General features: G+C 33.4%; 3 protein-coding genes across 7 annotated transcripts in view; 2 read left to right on the top strand and 1 right to left on the bottom strand.

Annotated features, from left to right (window-relative positions):
• On the top strand, positions 5,180 to 8,490 carry LOC107626498 (probable E3 ubiquitin-protein ligase LOG2). Its single transcript, XM_016329390.2, has 3 exons — positions 5,180 to 5,966; positions 7,083 to 7,674; positions 8,060 to 8,490. The coding sequence occupies exons 1-3, from the start codon at positions 5,530 to 5,532 to the stop codon at positions 8,180 to 8,182; spliced, it is 1,152 nt and encodes a 383-aa protein (XP_016184876.1). The 5' UTR covers positions 5,180 to 5,529; the 3' UTR covers positions 8,183 to 8,490.
• On the bottom strand, positions 8,374 to 10,491 carry LOC107628089. The gene is made up of 2 exons (XM_016330898.2): positions 8,968 to 10,491; positions 8,374 to 8,896 (listed from the first exon to the last, which is right to left on the bottom strand). Exon 1 carries the CDS (start codon positions 10,417 to 10,419, stop codon positions 9,055 to 9,057), a length of 1,365 nt encoding a protein of 454 aa, XP_016186384.2. The 5' UTR covers positions 10,420 to 10,491; the 3' UTR covers positions 8,374 to 8,896; positions 8,968 to 9,054.
• Positions 16,029 to 19,514, top strand: part of LOC107626499 (probable E3 ubiquitin-protein ligase MARCH10) — a 4,484-nt gene continuing 998 nt past the window's right edge. Inside the window, exons 1-9 of one of the 5 annotated variants that reach the window (XM_021116774.1) lie at positions 16,029 to 16,428; positions 16,565 to 16,733; positions 16,767 to 17,050; positions 17,158 to 17,296; positions 17,498 to 17,783; positions 17,855 to 17,927; positions 18,015 to 18,105; positions 18,197 to 18,276; positions 18,429 to 18,679. In XM_021116774.1, the coding sequence (XP_020972433.1) occupies positions 16,366 to 16,428; positions 16,565 to 16,733; positions 16,767 to 17,050; positions 17,158 to 17,296; positions 17,498 to 17,783; positions 17,855 to 17,927; positions 18,015 to 18,105; positions 18,197 to 18,276; positions 18,429 to 18,679 (1,436 nt within the window). In that variant the 5' untranslated portion in view covers positions 16,029 to 16,365. Of the gene's footprint in view, positions 16,429 to 16,542; positions 16,734 to 16,766; positions 17,051 to 17,157; positions 17,297 to 17,497; positions 17,784 to 17,854; positions 17,928 to 18,014; positions 18,128 to 18,196; positions 18,277 to 18,428; positions 18,826 to 19,514 lie in introns of those variants that run through there. The other 4 variants (XM_021116775.1, XM_016329395.2, XM_016329392.2 and 1 more) reach the window with 4 other exon arrangements.

Here is a 19,514-nt window from a genome sequence, read left to right on the forward strand (position 1 = left end):
TAGGTCACTTTTTCTTATGTTTTAATTTAATTGGACTCCAATTTACTCCAAAACAACACATGATGACTAACACATTCTCACCCGGGCAAAAAAAATAAATTAATAATAAAGTACCTTGTACCCTGATTCCATTTTTAGTTACTAATTTTACAAAAATATTAGTCATTGAACGAAAAGTTTAGGAATTCTGCAAATTGAAATCCATTTTTCTATAAAATGTCTTTGTTTATAATTTATAATACAAATAATACTAACTATATATTCACTCCGCAATACAACAACAATAATAATAAGAGAAAAAAACAAATAGATCCTTGACCTTTTGATCTGCAGACATTAAAATCTTTGAAAATTTGAAAATATATTTAAGTCTCTGACCTTTTTAAAATCTGGATATGTCGATCCCTCATATTTATTTGGATTTATCAGACTCAACGGAAAATCAAACGTGACTCCCGTTGTACTGATCTGGTTGATACGAATGCACAAGTGAAATAGTTTTTAAAATTGGACAAATTTAACTTAGGGATCGATATGTCCAGATTTTGAAAAGATTAAGGACTTAAATATATTTTTAAATCTTTAAAAACTTAAATGTTTGTGGATAAAAAAGTTAGGAATCGATTTATCTTTTTTTCTAATAATAAATATTTTGTGGCATTTTTGTGTCGGGATTTCGCCATGCATATAAGTGGATAGTTGGTAAACAGTAGTAGGTCAGTGCAATTTTGGTCATTTAGAAATAACGAGAGTGGAAAAACATAAAACCAGCCAACTATGAGGCTATGATAAGAGGAATCTTTATTGGATTAATAATGATATTTAGAAGATTTAAGGCCATATTTTGAGCGAAATCATAGGATTATAGGAACAAGCAATCTTAAAAGAGGAGGATATGTAATGATTTGCTGCTTAACTATTCAACAATCAGCATACCAGCTTGTCTTTATATGTATATTATTGCAATAGTAGCAGACTAGCAGTAGTGGTGGAATACACGTGTATGGCACCACCCTAAACCCCCACCCACTTTTTCCTAGAGAGAGAGATGCAATAATAAGGTATATAAAAGAGAAGAAAAGCCACTTTTTAATTTTATTATGAAGGTTAGAATGTGGTAGGACTCCGTTACCCGCATGTGGTGTTAGTAAGTAAGAAATTGGACGGTGCGAGTGAGGCGAGGCTTATCAGATAGTCCGACTTGTTCACTACAACACAGATCATGCGAGTTGTTGAGGGAAAATAAAAAAAAATTATTTATGCAAAATTTAGAGGATTCGATAAACTTTATGTAAATTTCAGATATTCCCTTCATGCAAAACGTACAAAAAATTTTTAACAATGAAATTGGAGGGTCCGATTTCTTAACATCAAATCGGAGCAAAAATTATCCCACAAATTGATCTACCATCTCTAACATCCATAACTACGCACAACACATTCACAGCTTCCATAACCAAAAAAATCACCCTATTTATCCATAGGAGGTAGCTGAAGTTTGTTGCTAATTTTTTTTATATATTGAAAAAATTTTAGTATAATACTCAATTATTAGATTTTATGATGTTTTTTAAAATTATGGGAATAGGTTTATCTATTATGTTCCTAAGAGCATAAGTTAGGCTAATTTTTTTAATATTAAAAAATTTTTGGTGTAACACTCAATTATTGGATTGTGTAGTATTTTTTAAAATTATGGGCAGGACAATACGTTTCTCTCGTATTGATAATACGTCTCTCTTGTATTGTTCTATTTCCATAATTTTAAAAAATATCATAAAATTTTAATAATTGCTATTATACCAAAATTATATCAATATGTAAAAAAATAAACGGAAGTTTGCTCCTTATATTAATTTAGGAAAAGTATAGGTAAACAATGAAAATACTAAACAATGTGAACAATAGATATATCGGATGTTCATTTCACTAGGTGTATGGATGATTATTCTAATATTAAGATTTAGGTTGGTAATTTGGAGGTGTAGTGTGTTTTATTTGATTGTTAGTTGTTCATGTTGTTCAAGAAAGTCATTGGTTACCTAACATAACCCATTAATTTATTGAAGATTAAAGTATTATTTTTGTCCCTAACGCTTGGAGCAAGTTTTAAAGTTGTCCCTGATGTTTCAATCGTCCTATACTCCTATTTAAGTACCCAACGTTTTAAAATTGACTCAATGTTGTTCTGCCATTAGGGATCTGTTAACAGAATTAGCGGCAGAACAAAATTGAGACGATTTTGAAACGTTAGGGACTTAAATAGGACAAAAACGTTGGGGACAAAAACGATACATAGAAATAAATTTTAATTTTATCATTCAATAATATCAATTTTTTATTCTACATAATATTCAATTATTTTTTAATCACATCTAAGTAAATTACATTTGATCACATTACTTTTATTCTAAATAAATTAAATTTTTTTATAATTTTACTCTTAAAGTAATGTAATTTTTTATAAATAAATAAATTTTACACTTTCATTCTAAATAATGTAATTTTACTTTCATTACTTAATCACATTATTTATAATTTTTTTTTTATAATTCTACACTTTCATTCTAAATAAATTAATTTGTTTATAATTTTACACTTAAAGTAATGTAATTTTCTTATAAAGAGTAAAATATCGTTTTTGTCCCCAACGTTTGGGGTAAATCCCAAAATTGTCCCTAAAGTTTCAATCGTCCTATTTAAGTCCCTATCGTTTCAAAACTGACTCAATATTGTCTTGTCGTTAGGAATCCGTTAACAGAATTGACGGCGGGACAAAATTGAGACGATTTTAAAACGTTAGAGACTTAAATAGGACGAAAACGTTAGGGACAAAAATGATATATAGAAATAAATTTTAATTTTATCCTTCAATAATATCAATTTTTTACTATACATAGTATTCAATTATTTTTTTAATCACATCTAAGTAAATTACACTTAATCATATTACTTTTATTTTAAATAAATTAATTTTTTTTATAATTTTACTCTTAAAAATTTTTAGTTATCATGAAATGTTTGTAAAATGACTAGTACATAAATTTGTAGAAAAAAAATAATATATATACAATAAAATATATATTATACCTTTTGTCTCTAATATATCAAAATTTTTTAAAATAAAAATAATGTGATTAAGTATAATTTATTTAGATGTAATTAAAAAATAATTGAATACTATGTACAGTAAAAAATTAATATTATTGAAAGATAAAATTAAATTAAAATTTATTTTTATGTATCGTTTTTGTCCCTAACATTTCAAAATCGTCTCAATTTTGTCCCGCCATCAATTCTGTTAACGGATCCCTAACGACAGGACAACATTGAGTCAATCTTGAAATGTTAGGGACTTAAATAGGACGATTGAAACGTTAGGGACAATTTTGGGAATTACCCCAAACGTTGAGGACAAAAACAATACTTTACTCTTTTTATAAATAAATAACTTTTACACTTTCATTCTAAATAATGTAATTTTACTTTCATTGCTTAATCACATTACTTATAATTTCTTTTATAATTCTACACTTTCATTCTAAATAAATTATTTTTTTTTATAATTTTACACTTAAAATAATGTTATTTTTTATAAATAAATAACTTTTACACTTTCATTCTAAATAATGTAATTTTACTTTCATTACTTAATCACACATTACTTATAATTTTTTTTTATAATTTTACACTTTTATTCTAATCACATTACATTATTGATTTAGAATGAAAGTGCAAAATTTATTTATTTATAAAAAAAATACATTACTTTAAGTTTAAAATTATAAAAAAATAAATTTATTTAGAATGAAAATAACGTGATTAAGTGTAATTTACTTAGATATGGTAAAAAAAATTGAATACTATATACAATAAAAAATTGATATTATTGAAAGATAAAATTAAAATTTTCTATATATCATTTTTGTCCCCAACGTTTTCATCTTATTTAAGTCCCTAACGTTTCAAAATCGTCTCAATTTTGTCCGCCGTTAATTCTGTTAACAGATCCCTAACGGCAGGATAATATTGGGTTAATTTTAAAATGTTGGGTATTTAAATAGAACGATTAAAATGTTAGAAATAATATTGAGACTTACCCGAAACATTAGAGACAAAAATAATAATTTACTCTTTATTAAAATTGGTAAGGAGACGAAGTTATTCTCCACCTTTAGAAACTGCTACAATTCCCTCTATTTGGGATCATTGCCGTTGAAACTGATTTTCATTGTCATAATTGTTTTCTACTTTGTGAATTGTGATCAAGTCGCCAAAGTGTCACATCTTATGCTATAATGAATCACCTTAAAATCAAGGGAGGAACAAAATCAAATAGTTCAATATAATAGGTCAATTGTTAAACTATATATAGTAGCATGCCAAATGTATGTTGCTGCATATTAGTAACAACCTTCAATACATAATTTACTAAGATTGCGAGCCTATTATGATTTATGAACTTAGCTTGATAAAAAGGAAGCTCAAAATAAGTAAGCAGACAGATTTGTAAGCATTACAAGAAGGAAAACACTATAATGAAGTGGGAATACCAGCTAAATTAAGTTATTAGTTGGGGTCAGTCAAGTCAGTTTGAGCTGTATTTTAGCCATTCAAAATAATAATATTGCACTGAACAATTAATAGATAGGAATATGTAAAGAAAGAACAACTCATTTCAAATTGAATAAAAACTTGAAAGTATAATTTTGATAAAAAAAAAGTTGGAGATGTTAACTAAAATGATCATCAAATTAAGGCCGCAATTGGAATAGGCTACAGAGGAATGGCGTGTAGAAAATGCCAAAATGCACTTGTTCAGGTAAATAACTCTCAAATCTTATAAAATCTTGAAACTCTCACAGCCATGTCATGCTTAATTATTTATGGTATTAAATAAGAGTATTATATTAGGAAAATTGGAAAATGACAAAAACCAAAGTAGGGGAAAGAAGAAAAAGAGAGGAAAAGTGGGTCACTTTATTTGTTTCATCCCATCCATTTGCTCCATCAATGGTGTTTCTCAAGCTGGCTGAGTGGAGCTTTACGCAACCCCAATTACACCCACCACAACGAATCTCTAATTTCTTTCTTTCTTTCTGTTCTTCCATTTCTATGCAAAATACCCACTCACCATCATTTCCCATCCCCTGTTCTTTTTTTTCCACCACTCTCTCACAACATCCCTTACATTTTCACATGGATCAACAACACCCTTTCAATTACCACAACTAATTCAATGACCCAATTTCCTTAACCCTTAACCCTTAACCCTCTTGTTCAACCCCCAATTTACTCTTCATTCAGCTCAAAGTTCAGTTTTTTAATTTTACTTAAGAAAAAAAAAAAAAAAAAATTTCTCAGTAACAGCAAACACCCTTTGAAGCTCCACATCAAAATCAAATACCCAATAAGCTTAACCCTCAATTCTTCCAATCCAACCTCATTTTTCTTCCAATTCAGCTCCGAAGTTTCAATTGGTAGCTCTATCAGAAGAAAAACGGGGAAAGGGTTTTTGAGAGTGATCATATGGGTAACATAGGAAGTAGTAGTGCCAGCAACCGCAGAAGACACGGTGGTGGCGGTGGCGGAAGTGGACGGAGGATCCATCCTCCACCTCCTCCTCCGCCGCCGGTGACGCCACAGCCGGAAATCACAGCCAATCGGTTCGTGTACCCTGCTGCTGCGACTCCATATCATAACTATCCCGGTTATTATCCGCCGCCGGTGCCTTTGCCGGCACCTTATGACCACCACCACCGGCCCGCGGCGGTGGAGCCGATGTGGGGGCGGTATCCTCCGCCGGCAGCGCCTATGCCTCCGACGCCGTATGTGGAGCACCAGAAGGCGGTTACTATAAAAAATGATGTGAACATCAAGAAGGAAACTTTGAGGATTGAAGCTGATGAAGAGAACCCTGGGAAGTTCCTTGTTTCATTCACATTTGACGCCACCGTTTCTGGGAGGTATGTTTGTTTTAGGGGAAAAATATAGATGTCAATGGTTGGTATGTAGTCATGTTCTATGAATGGATATTATGGCATTGCTTGATTTTTATGAAGCTGAATTGATTAAGTTAGACAAGGTTTGATGGTTGTTGTTCGTGGTGATGTTTGTGATATGATATGATGTTTACAATGATCATTGATGTTGTAAGATAGGGCAAGATCATGATTGTTGAGCTTATACTGGATTTTATCAACTCACCTTGCTTGTTAGTGTTAATATGGTAAATGGCTTGAATGGACTAATTTATTTATCTTCAATTGATAGATGTTAATCTTATCAGCTCAACCCCTTGAATTAGAATGATGGTTAACTTGATTTGCGAATTGTAATGAGAATTGAGAACATCAATTTACCAATGTGGAGTAATGTGGGTTGCTATTGTCGATACAACATTTTGCTCTATCTAAGCTATAACGGTGTGTCCAAACAGCATTCTTCAAATGTAAATATTGATATGATCATATATATGAGTAGGCATCTGCACGAATGTGCGATAAGTTGATGATTGTAGACAGCTTAATAGTTTGGTTATAGCTTATTTTTTAATTATATTTTCTAAAACTACTAAAATATTTATGTTGCTGCTTGCTAGGGTTCAATATCCTTTGCAATTAGGGAAAAACGTGAGTTGCTGCTAAAGATTGCGAACATGAAGATTATCTTCATTTGATAATCAACATTGCTTATAAATTCTACCCTGTGTGCTCTTACTTTGTTTTCTTTTTTTTTTTTTTTGGATATATTTTTTAATCTGGTCCCAGACTAGGCATTAGGCAATATAATAAAGTTTTCATCTGTTTGAGAATTTCCTTTAGGTTTTCAAGAATGCTGTTCTCATCCTATAATTGTTTTTTGCATCCTTCTCAGTTATTCCTGTTCAGTGCTTGACCCTTTCACTTATAATATCAACATTTGTTAAATATACTTACTGTATATTATGTAATGTGATTGAAAGGTGACTTACCTATGCCTTCAATCATATAACCAACTTCGATCTTTCAAGATTATAGATCTGAATATTTTCTGCTATCGTTATTTATTAGTTTTTGTTTCCTTTTGTCTGTATAAAACAGCATTACCATACTTTTCTTTGCAAAAGAAGGTGAAGGCTGCATTCTTACTCCAATGAAGGAAGATTCTCTTCCACCTGTGACTGTACATTTCCAGCAAGGTCTTGGCCAGAAGTTTAGGCAGCCAGCTGGAACCGGTATTGATTTTTTGCAATTTGAGGAATCCGAGTTATTGAAAGTGGGAGAGATGGATATCTATCCTCTAGTAGTTAAGGCAGATGCAATGTTGGGTGATCATGATGGATCAAATGAGACTCCAAATGACGGATCAAATGAGACTCCAAAGCATGGATCAAATGAAACTCCAAATGAAGGATCTAATGAAACTCCAAATGAAGGACCTAATGAAACTCCAGTAACAGGTATTACAAACTCGCAGATAACAAAAGCAGTGTTTGAGAAGGAGAAAGGGGAATTCCAGGTGAAGGTTGTCAAGCAGATCTTGTGGGTGAATGGATTGAGGTATGAGCTGCAGGAGATATATGGCATTGGAAATTCAGTGGAGAGTGAAGTGGATGGAAATGACCCAGGAAAAGAATGTGTTATTTGTCTGTCAGAGCCCAGGGATACAACTGTCCTTCCTTGCCGTCACATGGTATTCACTGTCTCCCCTTTTTGGATTAATTTTTCTCTTGATCATTTGATTACTAGAATGATGCCAGTGGTAGTTATGGATATCATTCCATGAGCATCAAGCTACTGTGAAGTGATATATGATGTTTTTGGCAAATTTCATCAACTCTACGTGTATGCTCGGTTTGGGGGAAAACGGGACGCAATTTCCATGGATGAGCTCCATGTGTAAAGTCCTTGATATCATATCATGGGTATCAAGTTACAAAGTGATATATATTTCATTGATGTTTTGCATACTCATGGAGCTCATTATGAAAATTTCCACCCCTAAGCAAACATACTCTCCCAGAGTTGTTTTGTCTTTCCTCAGTATTTCAACTGTGGTCAATCTTCCCTTGTTGTAGTGCATGTGTAGTGGATGTGCGAAGGTTTTGAGGTTCCAGACAAATAGGTGTCCAATCTGCAGACAACCAGTTGAGAGGCTTCTGGAGATCAAGGTTGGGGCAGAAGCCGAACCTCAGGAGTGAAGAAGATGAAGACAGTGATAGTTGACTCAAGCTTCCTGTACAGTCCAAACTCCAAATTGTGTTATATATATATATACTTGATAGTTTGCCTTACTTTCTGGGTTTTTCCCAATAATCACCCCAAAAAGGGGGTAAAAAAAAATTCTAAAAAAGGAATCTATTTATGACATATTCTGTGACATGGTCAAGCGGCTGGCATTGCACCTGAGTTTGTAAGCTAATGCCTCCACCATGCTTATTTGATTTTGGCTTCCCTTCAAAAATATAATTGAATGCTTTTCTCATTTCTTTGGATGCCATCATTTTGTTATATGTATGTATGTATCTATGATTTCATTTATTTTTTGCTTCTCAGGAGACTAATCCCTTTTCGAATATAGTTAGCCTTTGTTTCGAATCTAAGTTTTCTCTACTTTTACGACTACATCACATCCTTGTCGGTAAATAGCTTCATCATGACCACAATATCCAAAGTGGAAGAGTAAAGTAAATAGCGATATTTTATTGTCAAAATTGATTCGTCACAAATTACACAAGTATCATCAATACCTAACATTTATAAGCATTTCAATAGATTAGTAACCTTCATTAATTTGTACCAGGAATTATTCGCATTTCATGATCCAGGAAATTTACAGTTGCCATCAAAACCCAAGTAAGTTACACAAACCATTTATAAAGTAACGTGGATATTCATAAGTCATAACATTAGATTCGTATTTACACAATAATGCACCACCAAAAGGAGGGGTGGGAGGGGAGGGGAAAGAGAAAGAAAAATCGCAAAAGTAGTACACAATGGCAACACTAAATACTTAAAGTGCTTTCTGTAATCAAATAAACCATGAACACAGAATCTGAAAACTCAATAATTACCGAACATCAACCACCTTGTTAGACCCTTGATGCAACTCATCTGCTTCCCACCATTGATGAACATAGACACCACTATCTCTGAGTTCCTTGTAAATATCCATGCAACCTTTTTCTTCCTTGTTTTCTGAGCAGCTGAGAAACAATTCATTAACAAAGCATATGGCTCCACTTTCAAACATATCCCTTAGAAACTTCATTTCAACATTCCCTGCATTCATCTTCAACACCACAAAATCAGCATCCTGCACTGTCTCTTTGAACCATGCATGGAAGTCAAACTCTTCACCCTTGGAGGACGAGGACAACCCCGGATGATAAACGAAGGTTATGCCAGGCCTTTTCACATGAGACAACAAGATGGAAGTATTGTAGTGAACAAAGTAGACATTGAAATCTCTAAAATCAATGGGGTAAGATGGAAAGAACCAATTAGTAACATTCTTAGGCACCCCACCAACTCCAATGTCCATGTACACCAATCTCTTCCTATTAGACATGTTCACAAACTTAGGCAAGTATGAGATTCTTTTCTCATGCTCTTGAGATGTTTCCTCATCAGCAAGAGGCTCCATGAGCTCTATAAGAGGCTTGGTGGAGTTCAAACTTGGACAGTCTCCTTGAAGGTGGTGATCGAAGAATGCAGAAGAGCTTCTTTTCTTGAAAACCACAAGGGTAAGGCCCTTGACAAGAGTGACATCCACAACACTTGAAGATCTCAACATGGATGAAACTGAGGAAGAAGAAGGAGAATGATTGGGACGTACAAGCAGTGCGCCGATTCCCCCAGGCTTGAGGACCCGCTCCACCTCAAGCAGCAGCAATGCAGGCACTGAAACCTTGTCCACATCCTTGGTGAAGACGAAGTCAAAGGAAGAGTCCTGATACTGAAGCTGACAGACGAGTGTGTTGTGCCTTAGGGAGACAGCGGTGACACTAGTGAAGCCAAGTTGTCGCATTGCAGAGACAGCAGGCATTGGTGAGGGTTGTCCAACGCAGAGGGAGGTAGCTTTACGGTTCAAGAAGTGGTTACGCAATAGGTGATTGACAGCAGAGGTAGTGAAGTTGGCATGGTTGATGCAGTTGAAGGAGTCCCAGAAGGAGTTGTAGACCCTGCTCTGGAACAAGTAAGAGCCAGAAGTGTTTTGGTTGAGACATTGAAGGTGTGTTTCGGGGGCGAGTGAGGCTGAGAGGAAGTGGAGAGTAGGAAGGAATCGGAGCAAGGAAAGCAAGGAGATAGCAGAGGCAAGGAAGAGTGCACGGAAGAAGAGTGTCTTGGCTATGGATGCTTTGAAGGAGGAGTGGGAGAAGAAGGCCTTGGAAGAATCCATATCCATATGTATGTATAATACTAGCTCAAGCATACAACATGTGTCCTATTTAAGCTTCTTTAACATTATGGCTTTATTCAATAAAAATCCCATCATTATCTTTATCGATTCTTTTGATGCATTTGTAATATGTGATTAAGCTCTACATCTTTATTATATATTAACACCGTACACACAGCATCAATATAATATGCGACACTTTGGACTCTGCATCTTAGGCAACCCTGGACAACCTGGACTTTGCACTTTCTAGTGTCGGGAACACCATAATGTACAACAAAGCTTCACCAGTGCATCATGCTTTCAACCAAACCGTAGCTTTATTCTCATGAAATTTAATAAACTCGCTTTAGAATAGCATCATTGAGCTCATTACCATAGCCCATAATGATCTCAACTACTTTGATTAAGCATGTTAAAGTAAACTTTTTAAACTTATCTTCATCTTCTCAAGGAATTAACATACGTGTATACAAATACCCATTTTTTTTTTATTTTTTGCCATGACTCACGATTGAAGAACTTGGTATTTGAAACGATTGGACTAATATGGGTTTAATATACTGGGCCTAGTCTGTTAGCCCAAATTATTCTTTTCTTGTTCATCCACTTTTTGAATCTTTTAAAACATGGCCAAAAAAAATCTTTTTAAGACATATTATTATCAATATGTTACCATTTTGTCATTATTGAATTACCGTAGCTCTATTGAGTGTGTATTCAGTATTCACGTAATACTATATACAATAATCTTACCATATTAAAATGATCACACATTGATAATAATATGTTTTAAAAAAAAGTAGCATCTTAGTGATAAATTCTAGGAATAGTGATAACTAAATACTTTAGCTTAAAAATGATATATATTTTTAACTCAGTAAAATATGTTAATTATATGATTAATATAAAATGTTTTTGGGAGCAGTTATATATCTAAGATTTTTGGCAATTAAGTTTAATCAAATTGGCCTAAATTCAATAAAAATTCTTTTTATTATACGTAGCGTGTACACACGCGCTTCACTAACGCAAACGAAACCCCACTTCACTTTGTGTTTATTTTTTATGCGCTTCCTCTTCTTTCTTCTATTGGTGATGTTATTGCTGCATTTTGTTTTTATTTTTTCTTCTCCTCTTCTTTTTTATGTTATTGTAGTAATTTATTCTTTTTTTTGTTTGATATTTTTTTCTATTTTTGTTAGTTTTATTTCTCTCAAGAGAATAAATGAAGAAAAATTTTAAAAAAATGAAATAAGAAGAAGAAGACGAAGAAAAATAGATGAAAAAGGAGAAGAAGACGAAGCAAAAGATGATAAGGAGGAGGAAGAAGAGTTTTGAATTGTGTATGACAATGAAATCAAATGTACTGAAATTACAGGAGTTTCTGAGTTTATAGGATGTATAATTTTCGATTCATTTCTTATTATACAATGGTATTGTTATAATAATATTTCGGTTCATTTGTAGTCCAAGTGTATTGTCGATGAACAATTTGTCCCAAAAGTTGGGATGACTTTTAAGACAAATTGAATGGAATGAAATAGAATCTAATGCAATTGAATAAAGTGATAATGAATAATTTTATTCTTCGTTGCTAAAAAATTTGGTCAATACTTATCCATAGCATAAAGTGAACCTCAATTAACACACAAATGAATCGAAATTAGTTCAGATTTAACAAGCAGTAAAAAAGATTCAATCATCAACAAAAACACATCGAATTCATTTTTTGATCCAAATGAACCTCAATTAAACTAAAAAAGGAACCGAAATTACTTAAGGAATAAAAAATTTGGTCAATACTTATCAACGGCATCAAGTGAACCTCAATTAATTCATAAATAAACTGAAATTAGTTCAAATTTGAACAAGCAATAACAAAGATTTAATCATCAACAAAAACACATCGAATTCATTTCTAGATCTAATTGAACCTTAAATAAACTAAAAAATGAATCAAAATTATTTAATGATGGCACTAGAAAAAATTAGAACCAATAAAAATGTTAGCAAAATATTAGTGTTGTTAGTGATGATGATAACGAAAAAGAAAAAAAAGAAGAAGAAGACGCAGCATCAAGGAAGAAAAAGAAGCTATGGCAGGATGTAGAGTTTTATTCAATATTTTTACATTTATATCTATTGAAATTAATATAAAGGAAAATAAGTTAGAAGAAGAGAAGAAGAACCTGAGTGCACAACTTTAAAAGAAGAAGATGAAGAAAAAGAAGTAATAATAATAAAATATGCGCGTATAAATTTAAAAATACTTAATTGGACTTAGTTAGAGTTATAACAGAATTTTATTCAATGTTTTTACATTCTTATGTATCGAATTTGATATAAAGGAAAGAGTAAAGTATTGTTTTTGTCCCCAACGTTTGGGGTAAGTCCTATTTGTGTCCCTAACGTTTAAATCGTCCTATTTGTATCCTTAACGTTTATAAAAGTTGATCCGTCACTTTATAACTCGGTCTTTATTGTGCATTATGAGTTATAACTCGATCTTAATTATCATTCATTCTGTAATTGACACCTTCATTACCGACTTAATGACCATTATTCTACTTAATGATCAACGGTCATATCATCAATTCTATTCATCAACTCTATGCCTATAAAAGGCACCAATCTCTATATACACTAGGCATTCTAAAAATATTTTAGAGACATTCTAGATATATTCTATATTCATAGAATTATTATAATATACAACATATGATGACTTCTATTTCATATCTTACATTCTATATTCATAGAATTATTCTTATACCTCTTAAACACTTACTAACTTGAGCGTCGGAGTGTCTTTTGCAGGTATCCACCCCCTTGTTCTCTCCTTGCCGACGTATAACTCATCCCGACGAAAAGCTTGAAGACATTCATCGACGGACGAGCTATACACCGGCTAAACTCAGCAAGAACAAAAGTGATTCAATGTTATCCTAGTATCAATTATACTAACAAATCATATTATATTTTTCAATTATTCTCACTTGGATGTATTCATTCTCAATTAGGTTTCACTTGGATGTGGTCGATTTTAATATTATACCTACTATTTGTGTTTAGATTCAATTATGTCCCTAGAAAAGTGAATTATGTAAATGTTGTAGGAATTAGTTATAACATTTGATGAGCTATTTTTCGGAGTAGATCATCGATTCTATCCCAGACATTTGTATTATAACTTTAAGAAGAGATTTTTAAAACTCAAACTAAGGCGTTCATGATGTGTAATTGACGGCATGATAACATTGAATCACTTTTACAAACGTTAGAGATACAAATAGAACGATTTAAATGTTAGGAACACAAATAAACATTAGAGACAAAAACGATACTTTCCTCTAAAGAAAAATAAGCTATAAGGATTTCGGTCAGCATGAAGACAAATTCATCATCTCAAACGAGATCAAGTGGCAAGATCAAATGCAAATTGGATTTTATCATGGGTTATTGTTTTCTGTCCTTTTCTTTTGGTCGGGGGTTAATTGTTTCCTAAGTTGTTAGTACCATCTCGTTGACCCTCCAAAATAGGAACATCTCTGCACAAAATGCATAATCCAATAAGCATAATATAAGCTACCAACGAATCATCGACATTTTGACATACCGAAGCTGTGGCGTATGGAATTATTATTAATTCAACTGAAAATGGTTTGATTACGAAATTAGACATATTATAAATCTCAACAAATATAAATTATTTAAGTATGATATGAGAAGATAATAGCATTGAATTTTAAGAAAAAGGTAAACGTATTTTGATAATATTTTTAAAATTTTCTCCTCACAAAAGAATTTATTTCCATTCCCTATGCACATATGAGATAACGTCCTATCATTTGAATATTTGCCTAGTACCTGGTTCCAGCATATCCACGTAAGTATACACTTATAGTATAGTTGAAGAAGTATAAGGAGTTAATGGAGTATCTGTATAATATGTATAATGGAATTTAGGGATATTCGATTCAGTAAGATATCAAATGTTTATTATTTCTGGTATCTGGATGATTATTCTAGATAGTATGAGTGAATTGTGTTTGAAAAATTAGTATTATTTTATTTTAAATGTTTATTTTTTAACTCATATTAAACCAAATGAATAATTTATTGTACACATTGTACAAATACTCCATTGACTCTCTAGCGAAATTCTAGTTTTGTCATTTGAAATTTAAAATTTTTCTCTATATAACGTATAGAGTATATAATTGTGAACAAATAAACATGGTGATGCGATTCGTTTTGTTGTGACTTGTCATATATATATATATATATGGGAAGTTCTCTGGTGACCAAGGTAGTAGTGACTAAGGGTGATCAAAGATTGACCCACAAATAAGAGGTTGACATGTGGAATGGTTGATTATAATGAGAATCATTTTAAAAATATATTTTTGTGAATTACATTAAAACAAGGAGTCATAATTTTCACAAATTTTCAAAAAAAAAAATTTGTAGGCCTTCGACAATGTAAACAAAAAATGGGAAAAGCTAAATTATAAGAAAAAAACAAGAAAAATATAAATACACCGAAAAAAAAAAACAAAAAACTGTGCAGTTAATAAAAATGAGAAACTAAGTAAAAAAAATAAAAAATAAAAAACTACGACATTAATTTAAAGTTTATAAAATTTTTTGTTTATTATTTTTATATTTACGTAATTTTTTATATTTTAATTAAATGAGATTTTACTCAATTCGGAGGTCAGGTATATCGTATATACAACTAAGTCAACGTTGATATAACATTTTCTAATGATTAGGGGGCCATGAGTAGAGGGCTAGAGCAATAGGATGATGATGTTTGCACACTAAAATGTTTATGTCGTTATGACTATGATTATAATATACACCTTTCTATCTGTTTGAAAGAGAGAGGAAGCTAAGATATAACATAGTTTATGTATGTTTGAAAGGAAATAATACTACTAAAATATATAAAAATAATGTGCAAACATTATTATGGATTTAGTGGCATGTTTCATGAAGAAGTTTTGAAAGCCCTGAATTTGTGATAACTCATGCCACTCAAATAATAGTCAAAATTAAATGACTACGGTCTTGTAAGTTGTAATTGTGGTTAGTCCACAAACACAATTTGCACGAAAATGTCCCCACTTGGATAGATATCAGCTAGATCACGTCTTCCACCTAATAGGCTAAAACAAGATTATGACCCTTAAAATTTCACCCCTTAATTAATTTAAATTATAAAAATATCCTAATAAAAAATGTTATATATAATTTTCTATGGAGTACAAATTTCGTACCAATGCCTCCCTTTTAAATAACTACATTAGATGTAGATCTAGAGATAGAGAGGTTAACACGTCCTTATTGAAAAACAATTAGTCACTAGCAAACAATATATAGGAGGATTAATAGAAAATTGGGATGGAAACAATAATTAGCAAATCACCCTTATTAAATAATCCATTGATCATTCCGAATCATGTTAATTGCTGTGGTGGAAATAATTATTGATAATATATTTTAAAAACCTTGCATTGTGAGGTAGAATACAGTGATACCCCGCCGCTAATATACAAATATTTGAAAGTTGACTAAGTATATGGCAGGTAGTGCATTCTCTTATACTCTGTTTCTTAATTTAGGTTCCAAGTTCCAACCGAAAACAATAATTAAAAAGAAAAGGTAATACATAAGAGTGATGTTGAAGCCGCTGAATACCATATACCAATATGTGAATGAAGGAGCTGTATATGATATGACATATATTTTAAATTAAGAAGGAAAAAATAATAATATGAAAGATGTGTAGTTGAAGGTCATAGCATCTCCATGGTGCCACTCTTCTCCACGCTTTACTATATCCAGTTTGTGATTCTTCCTTCTACCTCTCATGATCAAAGGAACAAGAAGGTCTTATTGTTATTATTCCCGTCAGAACCATAATAAGCACTAGTTGTATGTGCTGCTTTTGTTGTATTAAATTATTGCATTATGGAAACTGAAGCTCCTGAAGACAGAGAGGATAACAGCGCTGATGACGACACAATCGAAAAGGTACTCCTTCTTGGCTTTCTTATGATTGTTGTTTGATTCATCTGCCATTTCATTGATCATAACCTCCTCCATTTTGGCGAATAATAGGTTTTCGCAGTCTTACATGTTCCTTAGTAAGTTTTTCTTTTGCTTCTAGGGTCCAGAATCATCTGAAATAACTGAGGAACTCTCAAGTAGACGACATGGGACTAGGAAAAGCCTCATCTTGGAGATTCCAACAACAAGCACTGTGGATGAAGATTTTGTGAGGATAAACATGCCTCTAACTCCTCCTCCAAGAAAAGTGGCCTTTTCACCATGTCCAAGCCCTGCTTTCTCCAGAGTCAATGAGTCACCAGGCCCTACAGCATCAAGGAATAGATCAACTATGAAAACTTTATTTCCCAAACTCAGTTTAAAGATCAGGAGCACAAGCTCACAGCAGATCGAAAATGCTGCTTTTCTTGCACTGGAAGGTTCACCAAAGGTGGCACCAAAGAAGCCTCTTCTTCCGAGGACATTTTCACTTACAAAGTTGATCACCCCTAGAGGGAAGAACACAGCATCCTTGCCTGTAACACCCATTGCTCACTCTAATCCAGGGTCCACACATGGAGGAAATGCTGCTTATCTAGCTTCAATTGTAACTACCTTTGCAGCTTTTGCAGTAGACTTGTGCTACATGTGCTTGCACACTTCTCCACCATTGGATTCTTATCTGATCCTTAGTTCCGTCATTTCATTTTGCAGGATAAAGGGATCCAATTACCAATGCATCGTTCTCGTTCAGTTCCAATACTTAACAAGGCAGGGAGCACAAGTGTAGGTGGAATGTTTCGTATAATTCCAACCACACCAACATCAGCGGCATCTCCATCTGGTGATAGTGGTAACATACCAACACTTTCCCCACATGTTTGTATTATAATAAACCCTTACTACAAACCTTTTCGAAAATGAAATTCACCTTCTGTACCCACTATATACAATCTCTTATTATTCATGACCAAACAATTAGGAACTGCTCCATGTTTATTTGCCTCAAGTGAATTCTACTAACCAGCTTGTTCATGTGAGGGTTCCTATTCAGTTGAGAATGAGGATGGTGGTGAAGATATTCCCGAAGAAGAAGCTGTTTGTAGAATTTGTATGGTTGAATTGGGGGAAGGTGCTGATGATACTCTTAAATTGGAGTGTAGTTGCAAAGGTGAACTTTCACTGGCTCACCAACAATGTGCAGTTAAATGGTTTAGCATTAAAGGAAACAGAACATGTGATGTTTGCAAGCAAGAAGTTAAGAACTTACCTGTGACTCTCTTGCGGCTTCAAACTGCACCTAGAGGGCAACATGCTGAGATTTCTCAAACAAGGCAAGGGTAAATTATTGCTTTGTTTCTCTTTACTTTTTCCAACATGTGACAACAGAGTTAATGCAAAGAATTTTCAGGGTTTGGCAGGATGCTCCCATTCTTGTAGTTGTCAACATGCTGGCTTACTTTTGTTTTCTTGAGCAGCTTCTTGTGAGTGTAACTACTAACTATTCTTGGTCTTGGATGATGGTTCCCTATGAGCCACACATGAATCCTAATGTTATTGATTGGTGACAGGTTTCAAGTATGGGCTCTGGTGCTGTTGCCATGTCTCTTCCATTTTCTTGTATACTTGGTCTTCTTGCTAGCATGACATCTACAACAATGGGTAGGGCTTATTGTACCTTTAGGTAACACTTCTTCAACTGAATTTTTGCCTTTGTTACCACTACACTGATTCCTCCAAAATTTGTTGTTAGTGAGGAGAAATCATGTTTGGGTTTATGCAACTGTGCAGTTTGTTCTGGTGGTTGTCAGTGGACACCTTTTCTATTCATTGGTAAGAAATCCATCTTACAAACATGTTTATAGTAAAAGAAATATATAGAGGCATTGTTGAAATTGCATGATGTAATCTTCTTCTAATATAAGGTAATTTGATATTTTTGTTTTGGTTTTGAAGTAATTTGATACATTTATTTGGGATGGCAGGTTCATATGCAAGCTGTTCTAGCTATTTTGCTTGCCACATTTACTGGCTTTGGGGCTGTGATGTTTGTAGCTTCTGTTCTTGCTGAGATATCAAATTGGAGGAGAACAAGTCTTGCTCAGTTGAATCAAGAGGAGGCAGTGGCACCTGATGAATCATCTTCAGCAGGTCATCATCAATCTGAGGCTCCTGAAAGTAATTTGAGAGATTCCCCTCCTATGCATGTGAACCAGCTAAATGTGCTCCCACTCGGGTAATTCTGTTGAAGGATGCACCAGCAAGGTGTTTGTGTCTAATATAGTATATAGAGTACATATTGTATAGAAATTTGAGCACATTATACTTTAGTTGTGTTTGTTTTTGCCATGTTACATGACAAGTGTTATTTGTACTTACTTTGGCTTCATACACTGAATCGATACGTACTTGTCTGTGGAGGCACCACATTTTTCATGGTACATATAGGAATAGATACGTAATGACATTGGTTGTGACTTGTGAATTGTGACCTTATTGGGTTGCAAGAAAGATGCTAATGCTCTAAAGGGTGAATGTCTCTGAAAGGATGCATAAAACGCTTCTCCTTGAGGCTGGTAGCTAGCAAGGTCTCATCCAGATTTTTGTGTGAATGTCGAAGGGGAACTATAAGCTCGTCAATTTCGAGTTCCCATGGAGTTACCTGATGAGTAATATGAATGGGAAGGTTAATTTGGAGACCTAAGAGAAGCTTTTGTTGCTGTGGCACCCTGACCCAACGATCTTGTTCATTAGGAATTGAAATTCCCGTTATTTGCCTGAAAAACAACAAACACTATACATAAGTTTGGATTTGCTTTGGGGAGAAGAGTGAAGAAAAGATCTTTTTTTATTTACGTTCTTTTAAAAATATAAGAAAAATAATTTTGCATTGTTTTGGTCAAAGTATGGGCTATGAACTGTCTCCTCTGGTGACTAAGCCCCAACCCCAACCTCAACTTCTCAACTGTCTTTCTCCTTAGCTCAGCCACTCACTCACTGCACGCTCACCACGCCACCCAACCACGGAGGTCATCGTTCGCCACTCTCCCGCCGGATTAACTGCCTCTTCC

The sequence above is a fragment of the Arachis ipaensis genome, chromosome B02 (assembly GCF_000816755.2).
Source record: "Arachis ipaensis cultivar K30076 chromosome B02, Araip1.1, whole genome shotgun sequence".
Lineage (NCBI taxonomy): Eukaryota > Viridiplantae > Streptophyta > Magnoliopsida > Fabales > Fabaceae > Arachis > Arachis ipaensis.